At 42.1% G+C, this 22839-nt stretch overlaps 2 protein-coding genes across 2 annotated transcripts in view; one reads left to right on the top strand and one right to left on the bottom strand.

Moving 5' to 3' along the window:
• WDR70 (WD repeat domain 70) overlaps positions 1-19733 on the bottom strand; it is a 252518-nt gene extending 232785 nt beyond the window's left edge. Inside the window, exons 1-4 of the mRNA XM_034773141.1 lie at positions 19525-19733; positions 15737-15799; positions 15039-15122; positions 4912-5032 (exon numbers count right to left, since the gene is read on the bottom strand). Of these exons, the coding sequence (XP_034629032.1) occupies positions 4912-5032; positions 15039-15122; positions 15737-15799; positions 19525-19576 (320 nt within the window). The 5' untranslated portion in view covers positions 19577-19733. The remainder of the gene's footprint in view (positions 1-4911; positions 5033-15038; positions 15123-15736; positions 15800-19524) is intronic.
• The window catches only part of NUP155 (nucleoporin 155), a 54811-nt gene continuing 51682 nt past the window's right edge, over positions 19711-22839 (top strand). Inside the window, exons 1-2 of the mRNA XM_034773140.1 lie at positions 19711-19893; positions 22450-22587. Coding sequence (XP_034629031.1) covers positions 19758-19893; positions 22450-22587 — 274 coding nt within the window. The 5' untranslated portion in view covers positions 19711-19757. The remainder of the gene's footprint in view (positions 19894-22449; positions 22588-22839) is intronic.

Raw genomic sequence — 22839 nt, 5'->3', positions numbered from 1 at the left:
GACTACACAAGGGAGAAAGCAATAGAGAATAAGGCAGAGAACATGCAAAATACAGTATAAGCTTTACAACCCTTAAAACTTAAATAGAGGAGATCATGCACTTTAGACCAAATATTTAATCTCCGCTGTCATCTCCTAGTATAGCCTCTGGTGTAAAGCTCATGTGCTATTACCATTTCACACAGGGAATATCTATTGAAGTCCACAGGAATTGTGCATACACACATCATTTAATCACTAAAATTTTTGAAAAGTAAAACTGCACCACAATTACTGGTCACATAGAAGCGACTAAAAATAAATGCTCTTGTGCTCCCTCTGCTGGCTCTACAAAAGCAGTTAGCCACTTCACAGTTGTGCTAACAGCAGTTGTTATACCATTGCAAAAACAATAAAATAAATTAAGTATTGTGCATAAAAAATTGTGTTAATTGTAAAATTAATGCTCCCAATACAGATAAAGTGCTTTTTAAAAAAAAAAAAAATTAGAAGTCCCTATCAAGTTCAAGGTCCTACTGTATGTTCGGTAATATACAAACACATCAGAAGAGACAGCCCCTGCCCTAGAAAGCTTATAACTTAACAGGTCTGTCTGAACAAAAACTGTGAGCAGAATGCAATAAATACAAATATTTTAACTAGGGCTGTCGATTAATCGCAGTTAACTCACGTGATTAACTCTAAACATTAGTCGTGATTAATCACAATTTTAATTGCACTGTTAATAAAATACTAATTGAAATTTATTAAATATTTTGGATATTTTTCTACATTTTCAAATATATTGATTTCAATTACAACACAGTATACAAAGCAGACAATGTTCACTTTATATTATTTTTTTGTTATAAATATTTGCACTGTAAAAATGGCAAACACAAGAAATAGTATTTTTCAATTCACCTCATACAAATACTGTAGTGCAATCTCTTTATCGTGAAAGCGCAACAAATGTAGATTTTTTTTGTTACATAACTGCACTCAGAAACAAAACAATGTAAAACTTTAGAACCTACAAGTTCACTCAGTCCTACTTCTTGTTCAGCCAATTGCTAAGACAAACAAGTTTGTTTACATTTACGGGATATAATGCTGCCCGCTTCTTGTTTACAATGTCACCTGAAAAGTGAGAACAGGCATTCGCATGGCATTTTTGTAGCCAGCATTGCAAGGTCTTTATGTGCCAGATATCGCTAAACATTCATATGCCCCTTCATGCTTCGGCCACCATTCTAGAGGGCATCCTTCCATGCTGATGATGCTCATTAAAAAAATAATGCATTAATTAAATTTGTGACTAAATTCCTTGGGGGAGAATTGTATGTTTCCTACTCTGTTTTACCCACATTCTGACATATATTTCATGTTATAGCAGTCTCCGATGATGATCCAGGACATGTTGTTCATTTTAAGAACACTTTCACGGCAGATTTGACAAAACACAAAGAAGATACCAATGTGAGATTTCTAAAGATAGCTACATCATTCGACCCAAGATTTAAGAATCTGAAGTGCCTTTCAAAATCTGAGAGGGACGAGGTGTAGAGCATGCTTTCAGAAGTCTTAAAAGAGCAACACTCTGATGCGGAAACTACAGAACCCAAACCACCAAAAAAGAAAATCAACCTTCTGCTGGTGGCAGCTGACTGACTCCAATGATGAAAATGAACATGCGTCGGTCCGCACTGCTTTGGATGGTTATCGAGCAGAACCCATTATCAGTATGTCCTCTTGAATGGTGGCTGAAGCATGAATGGTGGCTGAAGCATGAAGGGACATATGAATCTTTATTGCATCTGGCACATAAATATCTTGCAACGCCGGCTACAACAGTGCCATGCAACGCCTGTTTTAACTTCAGGTGATATTGTAAACAAGAAGTGGGCAGCATTATCTCCTGTAAATGTAAACAAACTTGTTTGTTTTGAATAGTCTTAGTCGTGGAATAGTCCACGAAAGCTTATGCTCTAATAAATTTGTTAGTCTCTAAGGTGCCACAAGTACTCCTGTTCTTCTTTTTGCGGATACAGACTAACACGGTTGCTACTCTGAAACCTGTAAATTTACAATCTACTGGTTTTTGCTTTCTAGATGTTAGCAGGTGTAACCCCTTATAACAATCATAATTCTTAATACATGCATATGAATATACCAATAGCTTAACTATTAGAACCTTCTCATAGCTAATTTAGGAATCAACATACTGTAGCTGTCTCGTTTTTCTCTCTCTCGTATATGTATATTCCACACACTCCTGAGGGCTTCTGTGCCAAAATATTAAAAATTATGTGCACAATATTTGAAAATTGTGCAAATTTTATTTGTCAAATAAATGTGGAGGTTCCAGCATGGCATTGGGGAGCACAGGCCACTGGCTGCACAGAGGTGGGAAATTACTGTGCAGCTCCCCCCTAGGACATGGACTCAGTGATGAGGCTGCACCCAACCCTGACACAGCACAAGGGCAGGGCCGTGCCCCTCCGGGCCAGGTGCACCAGGTGTGGGCAGGCAGGCTAAGGAAGGCAGGATCCAAGTGCAGAGGGGTTTAGTGTGGGGGGATCCAGGTGTGGGTTGAGAGGGTTCTGTGTGGGGCAATCTGAGTGGGGGATCCGGGTGCAGGAAGGATCTGGATGAACAGGGGCTAGTTTGTAGGATTCTGGGTGCAATGGTAATGGGACTCTGCAGAGGGGTGAAGGTAGTTGGGGCTCAGCAGGGGGGGTCAGAGTGTGTGAGAGGAGGTATAGCTCGGCACAGGGTCTTGGTGTGGGGAGGTTCCAGATGCTGGGGGAGTGGGGCAGGAATCCAGGTGCAGCTGTTTGGGGCTCAGTAGGGTGGGAATCCAGGTGCGGGTGGCTCGTTGGGGTGGTCCAGGTGCAGGGGGAGTGGGGCTCGTTGGGGGGTTCTTGGTGCGAGGGGGGGTGAGGCTCAGCGGGAGGGTCTGGGGGTCTGTAAGCATGGGGGTTTGGTGGATGGGGGAGCAGCTCCTGGTACAGTAATCCCTCCCCCTGCAGCTGAGAAGCAATGGGTGCAGGAAGCTTTGGGGGGGAAGAGGGGAATATGTAGAGCTTCCTACAGCCAGGGGAGAAATCATGGGGTGAGCCTGGCAGCCTCAGATGCTGAGAAAGGGAAGAGGAAGTCTGGTCCCCAGTCCAGGCGAGGCTAGCAGCTGAGCCTGCTGCAGGGTAGGAGCCACCAGCTGGGTCTTCCCCATTCCTGCCCCCTGTCCCATAGTGATTTACCTCTCTGCCAGCTGCCCGGGGCATGCAAAACATACTGCTGGGGGCGGTCTCATGACCACTCTTGTGGCTTCCCTTTGCTTCCCCGTCAGAAAACCATTTTTCTGCAGGGAAGCAAAGATATCTGTGGGGGATATAAATTCTGCACATGCGTAGTGGCGCATAATTCCCCCAGGAGTAATATTTTGTGTGTGTGTGTGTGTGTGTGTGTGTGTGTGTGTGTGTATTATATAGATATAAAACTGTCAAGAACTTCTTAGGTTAATTTTAGTATGGGGTGTGGCTAGATTATTCAATGTACTTGAAATACGAAGACTAAATATTGAAGAGAAAAGTTACCATCTGATGGCTAGCAGAACAAGTTGGTTACCTTGGATTAGTTCCCTAATGACAAGCATCACAAAGACTGCTATATTTGGTGCAATTTTGGTAGTCTCAGTAGAGAGGACAAAGGTCTGAATTATGGGCCTTAACTAGCCTCTCACTATTATGTATTGTACCTCCAGATTAACACTGGGCACAGTGACACATTCTCTTCCCAGCTTCCTGTCTCTTTCAGCATCAAGTTCAAATCCCTTAGCATAACTTTCAAGGTAATGTGTAACTCTGGAATCTGACTACAGCTCAGACTTTTTCTATCAGATTCTCATCTCATGCCCCCTGGCAATCCCAGAGCCTCAATAACATCAATGGAACTCCCCCTAGTTACAATGGTCCACCTGCATGAATCAGATTGCTGAATAGGGTCCCTTGCCTTCTCCCACTTTCCAACCTGCATAGCCAATCTATTCTTCCTCAAATCCCTTATCCAAAAGAAATGTGTTCTGAGAATTTTCTATTATTCTGCCTCCTCTTATATCCTACTTTACTCCTTATATTTAAGCCTCCCCCTCACACACAATGTGCAAGTCTCAGACCTAATATCAATCACAGCAAGTTTAATTGTAACCCTCAGCCTTCCATTAACAAGATATCAATACTGAAGATTAGCATTTTAGTATGGTAAGAGTGTAGAGAAAATATATTTTTTCAGTTTACTTTGTGCATTTGACAGCACTTTGTGTATAGTCAGTTACTTAAATCACTGGCCACAGTTCATGTGAAGTTTTCCACGTAGCAACAGGAGAGAAAACAATTTTATAATAGAAATTGTGAGCACTATAAGGCAACTAGTACAAAACTATGTAGTTTTATAATTATATGTAGCATGCATGTAGAGGCTACATACATATATTGATTTGTTTTCCAGTCTATATGGACAAATGTGTTTTATCCAATTTTAGGTGGCAACAGAAGCTGTTTGTTCCTTGATTTGACATAGCTATGATTGTTTATTACTTTGACCCGCTGTCCATGACTTTTACTTGACTTCATTTTTTTTTAAAGTACAAAAAATTGGCAGAATCTAATGTATAAAAAAGAAAACAAGTGCACAAAGCCTTAACAGTGAGAAGATGGCAACCAAAATAGCACACAGCCCTTCAATGTGTTTATAAGCCACAAAACTATTGTAAATTGACAGACCATATTGCAAATTACAGTGAAACAAATGTCAGTTTACATAGTTTTGTGGACACAAGTTCAGTGGTCCCTGTCCTCCTCTCAAAAGAGTTCAAACAATCCTTCAGACAAAACAGTTGTAAGATGGTATGATGCTTCCACTATATCTGGGTACCTGCAAGTTAATGCGGAGCAAGCTCCCATCACACTTGAGCCTGAAGCTGCTGAATCAACATCTTCATGTTGGCTTCTTAGTTCTTTTTCTTTCTGGGCTTCCTCTTCTCTTGCACGGGCTTCTAAATATGGAGTGAACATGTAACTGTTAGATCTCCATGTTTTCAGCATGTAAATTAATGAAAACCTGGTTCTTCTTTTTGAGACAGTATTACTAAATTCTTCATTTTCAGACATATATTCCAGAAGTATGAAGAGATGAAGGTAGAGCATTTTAATTTAAACTGATTGGTTAACTTACCCACACAATAAAAATGCTAATTTCCTTTACATTTCTGTCATTTTGATACCGAAATGCTTACCCAAAGAAATAAACCTCTTGGGAAAAGGCAAGCTTAAGATGCTAAAACTGTTAGCTCATACAGAATAAATATATGTTTTATAGCGAATACCACTGTTTCACATTTGAACATTTTCAATGTCAATGAGGTATGATTAGTCAATACTGATCTTTAATTTGTTCTGGAACAGGGTATTGGAAATTAAATCAGTTTAAGCAAGTCTAGTACACATGGGTGTCATTAAGTTTGTTACAGCTCTCACTAGTTACTTCCGTTTTCCTCACTATAGAGGAGTCCCTATAGAACCATCTGTCACACTGTCTGGAGTTTCAGAGTAGCAGCCATGTTAGTCTGTATCCGCAAAAAGAACAGAAGTACTTGTGGCACCTTAGAAACTAATACATTTATTTGAGCTTTCGTGGGCTACAGCCTGCTTCATCAGATGCATGTAGTGGAAAATACAGTAAGAAGATATATATATATATACACACACACACACACACAGAGAACATGAAACAATCGGTGTTACTATACACACTATAAGGAGAGTGATCAGTTAAGGTGAGCTTTTATCAGCAGGAGAAAAAAAAAACTGTTTGTAGTGGTAATGAAAATGGCCCATTTCCAGTAATTGACAAGGAGATATGAGGAACGGTGGGGGTGGGGGGAAAACATGGGGAAATTGTTTTATTTTGTGTAATGGCCCATCTACTCCCGGTCTTTGTTCAAGCCTAATTTAATGGTGTCCGATTTGCAAATTAATTCCAATTCAGCAGTCTCTCATTGGAGTCTGTTTCTGAAGTTTTTTTGTTGTAATATTGCGACTTTTAGGTCTGTAATTGAGTGGCCAGGGAGACTGAAGTGTTCTCCAACTGGTTTTTTAATGTTATAATTCTTGATGTCTGATTTGTGTCCATGTATTCTTTTACGTAGACAGTCCAGTTTGGCCAATGTACATGGGAGAGGGGCACTGCTGGCACATGATGGCATATATCACATTGGTAGATGTGCAGGTGAACGAGCCTCTGATTGTGTGGCTGATGTGATTAGGTCCTATAATGGTATCCCCTGAATAGATACGTGGAATAGATACGTGGACAGAGTTGGCAACGGGCTTTGTTGCAAGGATAGGTTCCTGGGTTAGTGTTTTTGTTGTGTGGTTGCTGGTGAGTATTTGCTTCAGGTTTGGGGGCTGTCTGTAAGCAAGGACTGGCCTGTCTCCCAAGATCTGTGAGAGTGATGGATCGCCCTTCAGGATAGGTTGTAGATCCTTGATGATGCACTGGAGAGGTTTTAGTTGGGGGCTGAAGGTGATGGCTAATGGCGTTCTGTTACTTCCTTTGTTGGGCCTGTCCTGTAGTAGGTGACTTCTGGGTACTTGTCTGGCTCTGTCAATCTGTTTTTTCACTTCAGCAGGTGGCTATTGTAAGTGTAAGAATGCTTGATAGACATTGTGTAGGTGTTTGTCTCTGTCTGAGGGATTGGAAGAAATGCGATTGTATCGTAGAGCTTGGCTGTAGACAGTGGATCGAGTGGTGTGGTCTGGATGAAAGCTGGAGGCATGTAGGTAAGTATAGTGGTCAGTAGGTTTCCAGTATAGGGTGGTGTTTATGTGGCCACCGTTTATTAGTACTGTAGTGTCTGGAGTGACTCACAACCATGAGTGTCTCCCTCAGGGTAGACTTAAAAAGCAGGGCAGACATCCCAGTTGGTGGTATGTTCTCTAATTAGATTTCACCAACCCAGTAACAAATGTGAACTCCCTAAGTACTACACTAGATTTATAAGGCAGTCACAGACACTCTCCTTATATAATCCAGTCTATCTTGCCACCAAGGCAAGATGGACTATGTGATAAATGGTCACTTACACCCAAAATCACAAAACATTCAGGATACACGGAGTCCCAAGAGAACAGTCTCTCACCCAGATTGGTGTGAGATCTAGGATGCAAATCAAAGACAAACGCTAGTAGCCAATTCTAACTAACTCTAATTCTAAACTAACTAAATATTTATTAGTTAAGAAAAAGGAATGAGAGTTATTGAGAGGTTAAAGCAGGTAAAAATATATGAACAGGTGAATTGGTCTATAATTTCGAAAGGTAGCAGAGATGTAATAATCTGCCAGTTTCCCAAAAATCTTTAGGGCTACCCAGAGTTAATTTAAGAATCTCTGTCTTCTCGTTTAGTTATTCTGCCATTAGAATCCAGACAATCCAGAGATTAAGAATTTTTCTTGTGTCCATTTTATAGCTTCTTCTCTCATAAACCAAGATGAGAGTAACAGTTCCCACACCTATCTCTTCTTCATGGGGTTAGGGCAGTGGGGAAGGAATGCACTTAATATCTTTGATCCTTGATCTCGTATAATGGCTCATTTGCGTTTAATGAACAGGATTTAACACCTTCTTGTAAGAGATTATTATTTACATTACACAAGGCTTCTTTCTCATTTGATGGGTTACTTAGTTACAAGTTATATACAATGAAAATGTTTGCTGATACAATATAACATGGAATACAGTTGAGCGAGAACAATACATGCAGCATCCTACAAGCATTTTATAAAACACTAAAACACATTCTTATTAACTTAGCATTATTAAAATATATATTAGATGTTAACACACTGCCAGCCTCACACCATCTCACCTACATCATGATAAAATTGAGTGCCCAAGTTTCTTTTAAAAATGTAGCTCCGTCTTATTATCAGAGGGAGACAAGAAACTGGGGTGCCTATAGTAATTCAGAAAAATATGCTCAGAGAGGATACACACATAATGACCACTTGCCTTCAAATGCATAAGAATTAGTACACCTCTACCCCAATATAACGCTGTCCTCGGGAGCCAAAAATCTTACTGCGTTATAGGTGAAACCGCGTTATATCGAACTTGCTTTGATCCGCCGGAGTGCGCAGCCCCCCATCCGCCTCCCGGAGCACTGCTTTACCGCGTTATATTCGAATTCGTGTTATATCAGGTCACGTTATATCGGGGTAGAGGTGTACTTCTTAATTAGGCTTATTTCTCATTTGATGGATTATTTAATTATAGGGGTATATACGATGTAAATGTCTATTACATTATAACAGGATACAGAAAAATGAAAACAATTCATGTAACATCTCATTCATTTTCATGAAGTTTAAACACGAAATACATTCTTATACATTTAACAACCACTTTGATCTATACTAATACACAAGTGAATTGGCCTGGCTGCCAGCTATGCATTTGTAAATGTTCAATGAGGCCTGGGGCTTTGGCTAAACTGGCACCTGGTCTGTCAGCATCACAAATTGCACACTAGATCTCACACCAAAGACAACAGCTTGTATCCAATCCTATAATAAACTATAGATAGATGTATTAATAGGTCAAGGAAGAGTTATTTACAAGGTTAAAACAGGTTAACATGTGTACACAAATGAGTTACTACCTTACGTTTTCCAAGTCATAGAATCTTCTATGATAAGCAAGCTCTATATATCCTTTAGGGCTAATTTCATTTCATGGGGAGGAGTAAGAGCAGAACAACACAGTATTATGCTCTTTAATGTTCAAGGATAGTCCATCTGGGTTCGAAGGACCTTCCTCCCTGGCCAGGACATAACACTTACTGTTGGAGACCAACACTTTATACTAGTTAATGTCTATCTCCTATCTGGTGATTTACAGTCACAGAGCACGTACAATACAAATATTACCTTTGTAGCCAATGATTTTAGTTTATTGTTCATTTACAGTGTGATGTTATGATTAATCAACATGTTATATCATATATTCATTATATGTTAGTTAATTTGTAGGATTATAAAACTATAAGATTGATCAGTATTTAGAGGAACCATGTAGTAGATATAAGTAAGACAAGCTGAAACGCAAGTACCTGTAGGCTAAGGCCTGCAAGACTTTAGCTTAGCTATTTTAGGCCTTGGAGACAAGAAATTATGACATAAGTGATTGGAAAATAACCTGATATCCTAAGATTATGGGAAGAGAGGTAACAAGTGGTAATATTGCACAAAATTACCCGGAAGTTTAATATTAGATCATAAAAATACTGTAAAGGCGCAACTGTCTCCGACATGTCTTAACCACAGGATACAGGTTGTGCGTCAATGCTAATGAGAATAAAGGGAATTTACATAGCCTATAGAAAATTGACATCACTTAAGTTTCCAGGGGAAACAGACACAAATCTACAGAAGCTCCTGTGAGCAGGATTTATAATTACATGAAAATAGGCATCTTGGATGTTGAGGGCTGAGAACCAATCCACCCGTTCCAGTGCTGGTATTATTGTTGCTAATGTGACATCCTGAACCATTGGACCTTTACGAATTTGTTGAGTTTCCTGAGGTCGAGACTAGGTCTCCATCCTCTGTTCTTTTTCCAGGTTAAGCAGTAGTGCGAATAAAAGCCCTTCCTTCTGTGTCGTGATGGTACCGATTTCACAGAGCCAAATGTAGGAGACAGAGGGGGGATGGAGGTGAATGGTATCAAATAACCTGTGTTGATTATTTCTAGAGGGTTGCTTGTATGCCAATGATTGAGCAGGGAGTGGTCGTCCCCTTAGAGGTCTCTGTCCGCACTTGTATCGTATTGTCTCTGTTGTTGAGCACGTGGGACAGATATTGCATGCTGGGTTGAATAGTATTTCCCTTTTTTAATTCTTCTCTGTGCAGATGTGTATATCCCAAGGGAACGAAGGGGTGCCCTAGCATCCTTCAAGATGTGAAAGGACTTGTCGGTCTTTGTGGCAAACAACTTCAACCCATCAAAGGGGATATCCTCTACTGTCGATTGTACCTCCCTGAGGAAGCCGGACAAGTGAAGCCATGAAGCCAGATGCATAACTATGGCAGAAGCCATGGAATGTGCCACCATGTTTGTCGCATCTAGAGATGTGCTCAATACTGTGCAGCTGGGAGCAAGTTACATGCTGGAGGCTGCACATTGACTGGCCAGGAGTGGCTGTTCACCAGTAAAGCAGTGTAAAAGGCATCCTGGGTTGGAGAACTCAGGAGACATCTATTCAGCAGTCCAGACTGTACCGAGGCTAATGTCACAAGAGGACAGACATCTGTATGCACCGGGATATTGTGCATCCCACAGTCTCTCAAAGGTCGACACAGTTCTATACAGTCAGTTTCTTTATACATTGAGTGACTTCCTCCCATTCCCTTTTATTTGGGGGGAGGTTAGACTCACTGGATGGGGAAGCTGCTTTTGCTGCCCCAGTAACCAGAGCTGCAATATTTGAGCTTCCATCTGCCTCCTATGTGCCCTCTCCTCAGCTTCCTCATTGGCGTTGACTGATACAATTTATTCCACACATCGGTGGTGGGCTCATTCATCAACTTCTTTGTTGACCCCGAGCCTTTCGTGGGCTCTCTCCTCCACCTCCTCACTGGTCTTGACTGTGGCCTCAGCCTCCCTGATCCACAATTCCACCACCAGTTTCTGGTGCTTGTTTCTTCCTGGGCTCTCAGATACTGCATCTGGTCCAGTTCCACTGCAATGCTCAAGGAAGAAGAATCCTCAGACTCTACTTGGTCAGAACTTATGAGCAAAGCTCTCAGCTGCTGAACTGGGGTTTTCTTTTTAGGGGATTGTGACATTGTCTAATTAGAACATAATCATACAAATCATTATTGCTACCGCTGTTATATAATTGCAATGAATCTTATACAAAGTATAATACGTGGCCAGAAAGGGTTAAACAGCTTACAGGCTGAATGACCAAGAGGCAACCTTTAAAGTTATGTTAGAAAGGTATGCAAATGGTAATTAGGGCCATTCATGGTAGATGGGCTAGAACTTTGAAATGCAAAGCTATGCTGTTAGAAGTTATACTAATTGTCTGTGTATACTCATAAGCGTAGCCATGTAAACAGACAGTCCCTGTCTGTTACTATAACTATTAATTCAGAGATTTATTCATTTAGATGAATCTTGCATGAAATAATGTCATTGTCGATGTCTCTTTGAAGTTTGTGCTAGACTGTCTAATGGATAAATTGCCCTATGTTAACTTGTGTAACTAATTACCGGTCGTGCTTAGGAAACAGAAGGTTACATCAAAAGCCTATTGTTTACCCAGGACTGTATGGTCAAGTGGCTGCTAGAAAACTGTATAAAAAACCCTTGGGTCCTGATCCTGTCATGTCAGATCTGCTTAAGCTTCATCAGGGGAAGTTTGAGTCACACGATTGAGATCCCAGTCCTAAACTGGAATACCCTAAATATGATATTGGACATTGGACTATAACCCATGGACTAAATTCTAAAATAACTCTTTGCAACTACAAAGCTCACCATCTCTGCTATAAAAACAAGGAGTCTGGTGGCACCGTAAAGACTAACAGATTTATTTGGGCATAAGCTTTCGTGGGTAAAAACCTCACTTCTTACCCACGAAAGCTTATGCCCAAATAAATCTGTTAGTCTTTACGGTGTCACCAGACTCCTTGTTGTTTTTATAGATACAGACTAACACGGCTACCCCCTGATACTTGACATCTCTGCTATGAATCTGAAGCCCAAGATTGTACTTATGTCTGTACATATACCGACCTTTTAACCTATACTCACTCTCTCACCTAATAAATTTTAGTTTAGTTAATAAAAATTGGCTGTAAGCATTGAATTGGGTAACATCTGGAATATTCATTAACCTGGGAGGTAATGTATCTGATCCTTTGGGATCGGTAGAACCTTTTCTTTTATATGATGAATAAGATTTTCATTAATCCTCCTCATATTTGACTTGGGTGACTAGGTGGAGGCCTGAGGCTCGGTTACTTTAAGGGAACTGTGTTGTTGACTTCTGAGTAACCAAAGAGGTATAACAGAAGCTGTTTTGTGCTGGTTTGTTAAATCTAAGTATGTGAATTCTGCTATGACTACACCCGTGTCAAGCGTCAGGACACCAGTGTCAGTTTCCTGTGGCTCAAGGGCATTAGTACCAATCTCAGAGCAGACTGTTAAGAAGTCCAGGGCACAAACCCCACCTTGGTTGGCGCTCTAGACTTAGATTTCGCCAATTATCAAGTGAAACTCCTCAGGCACTATAACACCCTTAAAGTTACAGACAGTCCCCATTCAGGTTAGCCTAATTTACACCACAAATCAAACCAATATTCAGGTTACTTCCAATCCCAAAGGACGAGTCACTTTGCCAAGGTCAATTGCACCTTAGATCTTACACCAAAGACAACACTTGTAGTCAATCCGCTAATAAACTATACACAGATTTATTAATAAGAAAATAAGAGTTATTTACAAAGTTAAAGCAGGTAAACATGTACACAGATGAACTACAATCTTAAGTTTTTGAAGTAATAGAAGCTTCTATGACAAGCAAGTGCTATAGGTCCTTTAGACTAACCCAGACAAAACACTTGGATCTTTTGCTTATGCCTAGTAATCCCTGTCCCCCAGAGTCCAACCAGCATAAAGAATACAACTCCTTCTTGTTTGGGGTTTATTCCCTTACCCCAATCCCTTCTGCTCTGAGCTGCAAACTCAGCTGATGGGAGGAATTCACTTGCATGACTCATCTTCAGGGGGGAGGGAAAGGGTGGGAAAGAACAGAGTTCTCTTTCATTTTCCACAATAATCTCTCTAGTGTGGAAGGGCCTTGCTCGTTAGACAGAGCAGGACATACCTTTCCTTGGAGGCCAACACTTTTTAGTTTATCTTTTGTCCGATGATTACACAACCATAGAGACTTAAAATAGGTGATACGGTTCTATAAGAGTGTGTTTCATGTTTAGATTAAGTGCTTGTGACTTGCTGCACGTATTAATTTCATTTATAACATCTGTATTCCCTATTGTAAGGTAATATTTAAGCATTTGTATTTTAACAATACCAATACACAGGTGAGCCAGACTGATTCCAGTTATGCATTTGTCAGTGTTCAGTTGAGACATGGGGTTTTATAAGTCTGTAGCCCTATGTCCACCACTTTTACAAAGTATGCCTTATGAGGTATCATTTGAAAACTCATAATTTGCTGATCATTATTGTCTTGGTAAAATATAAGTCTACTATAGGACATTGCTGAGACACGATCCAAGAAAAATTTACATGTGGATGAAGGAACAGCTAAGGATTCCCATGCAAAGAGACTTTGTGTCTTCTGAACCTCAGATGGAAATGATTTTTAAAGAGGAAAATAACTACAAGAGATAAGAACAGAGGACACAAATCATCTCTATTCATAGCATCGACAACATTTGAAAGACAAAGAAAGCATCATTGGACTAGTGAGGGATCCTGGCTGAAAAATTCAGCCAGTAAGACTGCTAGAACATGTGGTGAGAGCCCTTTTGCTTTAAATATGTAACTTAACAAGCTAAGTGAACTTAGTGTGTGTTTTACCTTTTATTTCTTTATAACCAATTCTGACTTTTATGCATCATTACTTGTAATCACTTAAAATCTTGCTTTCTGTAGTCAAAAACTTTTTATTGTTTTATCTAAATCCGTTTGCTTGGATTGAAGTGGTTGGGAACTCCATATGAGGTAATAAGGTTTGTGCATAAAATTTTCTGTTAATGAAATGACAGACTTTATATGAGCCTGTATTGTTGTCCAGGAGGGTACTGGGCTGTACAAGATTCATATTTCTAGGACTTGGAATTTGCTGTGTCGCTCTACTGTGTAATTCAAGGGTGGCTGATAGAAACATTCTTACAGTATAGCTCAGATTAATTTACATGCTGGGGGCTGTGTGAGAGCAGGCCAGGAGTGGTTGCTCTCACAGCAAAGCATGTAAAAGGCTGCAGAAGTGACAGCTATTCAACAGTCCAGATTGTACCTTGGAGAATGTCACAGAGGGACTTTGGCATGAGCTGGCACATGGTCTACCAGCATCACACATTTCAATGTGGAAGAAACATTGTATTTATTTAGATGTATTCAACATTAAAAAAGGTGCTTAAGTCAACACACTGGCCCCCTTATATAACTGATTTTCACAATATAATCAAAGCGTTCCTCACACAAGCAAACAAATATACAATTTACAGCAGACTTAGGCCCCAAACCTGAAAAAAAGAACAAAGCAGGTATACTCCTGCAAATGCTCAGAGCCTCATAAAGCCAACAGGCATCTGCACAGAAGTGTGTTCACATGGCTCTCAGCGTAGAATCAGAACCATGATAATCAAATCCTGCACCCATCAGTCCATCACCTCCTTGAATGGATCAGTAATTACACAGGCCTTGCATTATGCCTGAAAGTTAACAAATTCTGGTTATTTTTGTCCAGAGAGTGTGGGGAACAAATTCCAAGGTTGACAGATGGTCCAGGATAATGGCTCGGAAGCAGCTTCCTTATGTATATAATAAGGGGGCTCCAGCTTCAGCAACTTTGCAAAGGTGTGGCCTGGGAAGAGAGGTTTCTCTCAAGTAAGCAGACCCCAAACCATTTAGGACTTGTCTACATTCAGCGGTGGCGTGACCTTGCATACATGCATGCTGTGCAGAGGACACCATTTTGCGCTACTAAAGTGTGCATGCACCACACACTCTAGGAAGGATGCTATTTTGAGAACAAAATGGCATTCTCCAGGCAGCAAAAGTCCCGGTATGTGGTCCCAGCATGATCCAGCCCCATCACAGCAGTCTACACTAGGATAAAAGGTGTATTTTCCAACATGTTTTAACACCTACATATAAACAAGGCAAGTGTTAAAAACATGTGTTAGATTATTGTGTTTTAGCCCTTTGTCAAAAACACAAGCACAGGAGATTCACCTATCTTACCCAGCATCTTTTTACTTCTTTCCACTGCAGTTCTTCGAGTTTGCTCAAACATTGCTTCCAAGTCAAATGTTCGAGCTTTCTTTCCTAAAAGATGAGGTAAAAAGAAATTTTGATTAAGACCAAGTAACATGAACTCCAGAAGATTAAAATGAGTAAGTGACCAGGGTAGCTCAGATGCTCTCCAATTCAAGTTTCAGATTAAAAATCTCCCACTGGGGCTATTACATAAATGGGAACTGGGCACCTTACTGCCCTTCATGCCTTTGAAAAAGAAAAAAATCTACCTCCTTTCCCCCACTATACATACAGTTTATACAGTTACTGCTACCATGCTTTTTACATTGCATTTCCAAGCATATTGTTAAAAAGTTAAATCCACAAAAACTGTAGTACAACCCAATGAGGAGCATTTTACTGTATTCTAAATCACATCCCATAATATAAAATTGGGGAAAGAACAAACAAGCTTCAGCGTTAAGCTTCACCTGGACTGCAAGACGCTTAACAAGTGCTTCCTGCCCCAACAGGCACCCTAGCCTTTCCAGCTATGGATAATGCTACTCTACTCCACAAAGACCCACACTCCTGCCTACTGCTCCCTTCACCATCCCCAACCAGTACTTCCCCAGTGCACAAGGTGTATTCTTCCAGCACATAGACATTGCCTCCTTTGCCCTTCCCATGAGCCCTGAACTCACCGAAGCCCGAGAAGCCCATCGTGGCTGCCAGCTCTGGATCGGGTCCTCCCACCAGCTCCACATCTAGAAGGGAACACAGGGGTTAGTGCACAGAGCCCACCATTCCAGCACCTCCCCAGGGAGCTGCACTGGGAATCACAACAGGAGCCACCTCCACCAGCAGGAGGAAGTGACCACACGGGAGATTGCAGCAGATCAAGAGGAGCCCTGCCACAAGGTGATTGGCCCACTCACAGAGACTCCTAAAGGCACCCGCTCAGGATTCTCTGAACCCCCAGCTACTGAGAAGCAGCCTTACTGGATAGGCAGACCTGCACACATAGTACATTATAGCCACAGATATGGTGCTGGACGGACTCTCGTCCCCGCCTCTGTGGCAGCACCCAAGCAGGCTGCTGTTTCCCCAGCCAAACTCATTTCCCTCTCCATGTCCCCCAACTACCCTTTATAGTCCCCCTTCCCCAATACATTACACCTGCAAGTCCCTGGCAAGTCCCTAAACAGGTTTAGCAGCAGGGTTAGTTGGAAAGAACTCGATCTAAACATGGCACAATCAAAGGCTCAAGCTCAGCGATCTGCCACTGTAGCATAAACACTACAATGATTATTTGAGAGGCGCCAACTAGCTCAACAGACAAATTCTTCCATCCACTTAGCTGTGAATAAACTGGGGATTAGGTCATCAAAACAACATTGTGCAGGGCATAAAATTTTTCACAACCCTGAGTGAGGTAGCTAGGTCTACCTAAATTTTAGGTGTAGACCAGGCCTCAGTGTCCAATGGGACAGGGTTATAAAGTGTAATGGTTGAGATTTTCAACAGAGTCAGGTGCCACGTATAGTAGATGATGTGAAAGCCCAAGCACTTCAGTGAGCAAGACATGCAGTTTGGAAGACAGACAGACAAACTAAGCATCTCTTGGAAGGACATCCTTACAGTTTCCAACATTGTGGTTGGCCAGGGAGAAGATGGAGGGATAACACTGTACAAGACCTAAAAGCCCTAAACATGCATTACCATCAATGAGAAAAATATGTGTTGACAGAAAGTCTAACTTGCGTTTGGTGGCAGGAGAAAAACATTGCAAATATAAACCTTGGAGTTTATTATAAACAGAGGAGACTGCATTTTCATTTGTATTATACCAATGTATGTGTTGACAGAAAGAGGTTGGGGCAAATGGTTAGCCTGGCCAAGGACCTCCATGATCTATAGAACTATGGAGTAGGTGACTAACTCCAATTAAATCAATGGGAGTTTGGCACTGTTGTATTAACTGAGATGGAATAAAGAGGTCAAAGGTATTAACATGATCCTGTCCCCATCCCACATTAAACAGTGTTAAACAAATTTTGGGGTTTGGTATACAGAGAACTTAGCCTGCGTAGTACCATGGCAAACATCATTAAAAATCATTTTAACCTTTTACTAAAGATACTGAAAGAAGGAAGAGAGTTAAAACATTTGAAATGTAAAGTATTAAGTAAGGCTTTCATTCTAGCTACATCCCTTGTTCCCTTTTCCTTCAGCTGTAAAGAGACTTTAAAGGCAAAACTCCCTGTTTGACAGTCTCTTAAATGGTATTAAAAAATTATTATAAATAGTTTCAGTGAAAAAAGAAGTTAGTTGAAATGAGCTGGAGCAATTGTTGATGTCATTAAAGTCTAACCCCATTTCCTAGAACACAAAACAAGACAAACAAGAGGGAAGAAAAAACAACAGGAAAGAGAAAATGCAGCTTCTGCCTTTGGTATTGACTTTCACTTGCCACCTCATTGCTGGAGAAGCACAGGCAAAGCACATGGTCTTATCAGCCACTCAAAAACCCGGCAAACTTGTAACACCATCAGATTGTGGAGGGTATTGTTTTTAGCTGCTTTTCTAGTTACCGGCTTACAGCAGAGCTCCAAAATATATGGTTGTGGCTGGCTAAGTCAGACTCTTATTAGAGAGAAGAAAAAAAGAAGATAGGAGAAAGACAGAATAAGAAAAAGGAAACATGGAGCAGGGCGGGGAGGGAAAGAGAGAGAGACACGCAAAGTCTCACATCCCTAGTGCAATTTAGTTGGAGCCAGCAGAGGTGGCAATATCATCCGGGTCCCTCTCTGTGGCATAATCTTGTCAGGACATCTCTCAGGATCAGGATGATGAGGGTACAATATTGTTATGCAGGATCCCAGAAGATGGCGTGGGTAGCCGCGATGATGGGGTAGCTCACTCCATCCCCTTTTTTCAGACAGCATGTGGAAGCCAGCTTTTCCCCCAGCTCTTTTTAAGGATCCCAAAAAGCAAATGCTGGGAACAGCCCATCTCATCATAATTTTATCCACCAATTAAACCTAATTTCCAACATACCAGTTTTGGTCCATTCATTTCTTGTCCCACTCTTTTTTTCTTTACCATTCATAAAATAACAGCCCTTCAATTATATCAGTGAGCCTTTTTGTTTGGACTAATTTAGTCTCTCTCTCGCTCTTTTTCTGATCAAAAGATATTATAAATTAGTGGTTTTTTAAAAAACTTTCAGTCACTTTATAGTTTTGCTTACAATTAGGATTAATTTGTAGGCCCAATTATTACGATAGCACCTAGCTCCCTTAGGCTTGTTTGAAAATCCTAGCCTTTATTATTAACATCTTTATTTAATTGGGTTGCACTTCATTTGGTAACAGTCCAGCAGCTTCATCGCTCATTGTTAACTTTTTCCCCATTTATCTTCTACTTAAGGAAAGGATAGTCTTGCAGTTAAGACATTAATTTAGGACTTCCCAGTTCTGCCACAGACATCACATATGACCTTGGGCAAGTCTCTTAATTTCTTAGTGCCTTAAGTCATGTCTTCCCTGGCAATCTTAAAGTGCTGCCACGGCAGCACTTTAACATAGCTTGTGTAGTTACAGCACAGTGCTGGGACAGCTCTCTTAAAAAAGAAAGAAAGAAAAAAACCCACCCCCACGAGGGGCACAGATCCCAAAGCTAGTGCACTGTCTATACTGGCACATTACAGTGCTGAAACTGTTTTTTCATACCTCTGAGCAAGAAAGTTGCAGCGCTGTAAAGTGCCAGCGTAGACAATTTGTTCACATACAACACAGGGGATGAGATGTCCTTTCCAGTGCCCTTTGTCTTGGCTCTTTAGACTGCTCTTCAATGCAGAGACGCTCTCTTACTGTGTGTATGCACAGTGCCTAGCACAACAGGGTTCCAATCTAGGTGCTCCAGTAATACACATAATAGAAATGTTGGCCCACATTGCAGTCTAGCCTCATATTTTATCAAGTACAAATAACATATTACAGACTAATGTTATACCTGCCTTCATTGAACATATCTTAATGTTCTGCCTGAGAGCAGGTTGTGCATCTGTTTGTGAGGAACAGGGAAGGACGTAGGCCTAGTGAGGGGCTCAGGGCTGTATGTTAACACAGCAGGAGAGTTGGTCGCCGAGACACAGACTGGGCACAGCTGAGCATCGGGAGTTAGATCACAGGTTGGCGGAGAAGATACCGCCCATGTAAGAGCTGGGTATTGCTAGTGACTTCGGCGCTGACAGGGGGTCACTGGCGGAGACGCTGCGCAGGCTGACTCGCTAAGCCCGGCCTCAGAGGAGCAGCCTAGCTCTTTTATTCCGTCATCGCGGCGCACAGCCCGGCCCAAGAGCCCAGGGGTTACCGAGCTCTGCTCTGCAGTCGAGATGAGAGCGCCCAGGACGGGCTGCGGCGAGGCGCTCTCCCCCCCCCCCGTTCTCGGAACCCCGGTCCTAGCCTCCCCCTCCCCTTTCACTCACGAGACACCTCAGCTGCCAACGCCGCTGCCCCAACGGTCTCTTCTGTATCCATCACCGAATCTTCTCCCCTTGCCAACTCCGCGCCGCGGCCACCAATTTAAACTTAACCCTTTCCGGCTGCAGGGCGTCCTTCGCCGGAAGTGACTGGCCGTGAAGCGGAAGTGCGACAGACGCTCGGGCGCGGTGGCTGCTGGGGTTTGGCGCGGTCCTGTCTCTCTCCGGCCGCTATCGCTATGCCTGTGGCGATGAGCCCGGCTGCCCCGGCCTTGCAGGAGGCGCTGGAGAACGCGGGCCGCATCATCGACCGGCAGATCCAGGATGATCGCTGCTACCCGGACCTGTCCGAGCTGCTGGCTGTGCCGGCGCCGGGTGAGGATCCGTACGGGCCCGGTCACCGCTCTGGTCCCCAGCTCAGCGCTTCCTCCGCCCCTTGTGATTCACCCCAGCCGGGTCGGGCGCACACGGCTCATCCCCCTCGAGCCCTGGTGGCCACGCGGGGACCGCGCGCTACATCCACCTTCCCTGCCGGGATGGCTGCTCGGGGCACCCTCTGCGGGCAGCAGAGCCAGAGTGCCCCGCACTGTGCCTCTGCTGCCCTCTTCCTGCGCCTGGTGCCCCACGGGCAGTCACGTCCCAGCCAAAACAGCAGCTCGTGGGGTACTGGCATCTCTAGTCCCCAGTGAAAACTGCACTCCAGAATCCCGGTTCTAATGAGGCATCTCTGAGGTTATGTCTACACTGCAATGAAACACCCATGGCTTGCAGCACTTGGGTTTCAGGGCACGGTGAAATTGCAGTGTAAATATTTGGACTGGGCTCTGAGACCCTTTCCTCTTGCGTGGTGTCAGAGCTGGAGCCTGAACGTGTACAGCCCAAGTCAGCTGACCCAGGCCAGCTGAGGACGTTCTATTGTATTGTAGATATACCCTGAGTTATGGGGTGCTTTAGGGCTTGTCTATACTATGGTGGGGATCGATCTAAGCGTGAAAACGCTCCCCCCCCCCAAGCGCAGCAAGTAAAGCGCCAGTGTAATCAGTGCCTGCAGCGCTGCACGCTCGCTCACAGCACTGCAAGCTATTCCCCTCGGAGAGGTGGAGTACTTACAGTGCTGTGAGAGAGCTCTCGCAGCGCTGGCGGCACGACTACACTCGTGCTTCACAGCGCTGCCGGGGCAGCGCTGTGAATTCTCAAGTGTAGCCAAGGCCTAAGTTACGCAACTTTAGCGATGTTGCATCCAATGAAGTGGGTATTCACCCACGAAAGCTTATGCTCCAATACGTCTGTTAGTCTATAAGGTGCCACAGGACTCTTTGCTGTGAATAACATAGCTGATGTCGACGTACTTAGATCGACTTACCATGGTGTGTACTCACTGCAGTGTGTTGACGCTCTCCCGTCGATTCCCTTTGCACGACCCGTTGAGGTGGAGTACCAGAGTCGACGCTAGATCGATTGGCGGTCAATTTATCACATCTGTACTAGACACGATAAATCGACCCCCGCTGGATCAATGTGAGCTGCCTGGTAGTGTAGACAAGCTGTGAGTGTCCATAGGTGACTAAGGCTAGCGCTGACACTAACAAATTGCCAAATAATTCCTACAGTTTGCCTTAAAGTTTATTGCCTATATTTCATGTATGTTGAGAATTTGCCTCCTTTCCTTATGTGGTTCAGTTCAGTCATCTTCGATGGGTTATGTATGTTTCTTCCTTGTCAGGAGCACCTAGCTTATGCGTAACAGTTACTTAAGTTAAAGCACCTATCATTTTAAATGATCCTATAGTGAGCGATGGCGTTGGGGTTGACTCTAGTAAAAAAAGGATTGATGCTTAAATGCATCCAAAGAGGGTAAGTCAACAAAAAAAGGCCCCGATCTTGCAACTTTTTATGCATGGACAGATTACACATCTTGTTCTCTTTTTTCCTTAAAGAGTACACTTCTATAAACTTATTTCACTAATATAGAATATGAAACAGCAATTCTAAAATAAAAATATCTCAAAAGTTAGTGAGCTGTGAAAAGGAAGGGAAAAAGGGAAAGGAAGACAGTACTTAGGAAGTTTTATAGAGCATCACTTTTCTTGGTCTGATAAGACTCTTCCCACAAAAGAAGCTAAATGCAAGGAAAGTCTAACTTGCGTTTGGTGGCAGGAGAAAAACATTGCAAATATAAACTTTGGCGTTTATAATAACAGAGGGGACTGCATTTCATTTGTATTATACCAATGTAGTTTGTGAACAGTTATGAGAGCCTTTGGGGTGGAAGGTGCTTATAGCATATATAATAAATATATACTTTTTTTGAGAGAGAGAGAGAGAGTCTATCAGCCAATTTTAGGGGGGCACTGGATATTTTATTTGTTTTCTTTATTTAAAGTTTATATTACAGATTTGGCTTTAAACAAATACTCTTGAAATTGTGAAAGTCCCTCGTTTAAAAATACTTCACAAATATTTTGAGTGAGCTGTGTTACTCTTAGTGCACTTGTATCATTTGTGTATTATTTGTTTGTTGTAAATTTTGCTTTTGCTCATGTCTTATTTAGGATTTAGATTTACATTGTAAAGTCCTGATCCTACAAACATTTATACACATGATTAACTCATGTTTAATACTACTCGTATGCTTAAAATTAAACATATGTATAAGTCTTTGAAGGATCAGGGCCTAAAATATTAGTTTAGTTCTTCCCTGTGGTTTGAGGACTTTGTAGTTTGTTCATTTATCTGAAATAATCAACCAAAATTAAGAGAGGAAATAAAGTAGTCTAAATCAGGTTTAACAGAGATGAGTGCTTGCTAATTCAAATATTGGGGCAGGGGAAATCTCTTAAGGATAATTGAAGAAAAGTACCAATTAGGTATTATTTTTTGGCTGACAACTTGTTTTTCATATGAAACTTTAAAGTGTATTTTTAATTGCAGGTAGTCCTACAGTTTCTGGTATGTCAGATATGGATTATCCTTTGCAAGGACCTGGTTTGCTCTCAATACCCAATCTTCCAGAGATCAGTTCAATCCGCAGAGTCCCGCTTCCCCCTGAGCTAGTGGAACAATTTGGACGTATCCTAATAAAAATAGCATGTTACTTTGTGTATATAATAATGTTAAAAAATGAATTTTTGTTATTTCATAATCACTTTGGCCCTGATCCTTCAAGCAGCTTCCCCTGGGTGGACCCTTATCCTGGACACACCCACACTGGAGTCCGTATAGCTCCCAAGAAGTTACAGGGGTCCATCTATGTGAAGTTGCTTCAACAGTTGGTAGTTACATGTTGTAATTTTGATGCTCAATGACAGTTGGGTATGTTTG

The sequence above is a fragment of the Trachemys scripta genome, chromosome 6, assembly GCF_013100865.1.
Source record: "Trachemys scripta elegans isolate TJP31775 chromosome 6, CAS_Tse_1.0, whole genome shotgun sequence".
In the NCBI taxonomy this organism is placed as follows: domain Eukaryota; kingdom Metazoa; phylum Chordata; order Testudines; family Emydidae; genus Trachemys; species Trachemys scripta.
This window is presented reverse-complemented; position numbering and strand designations above follow the sequence as displayed.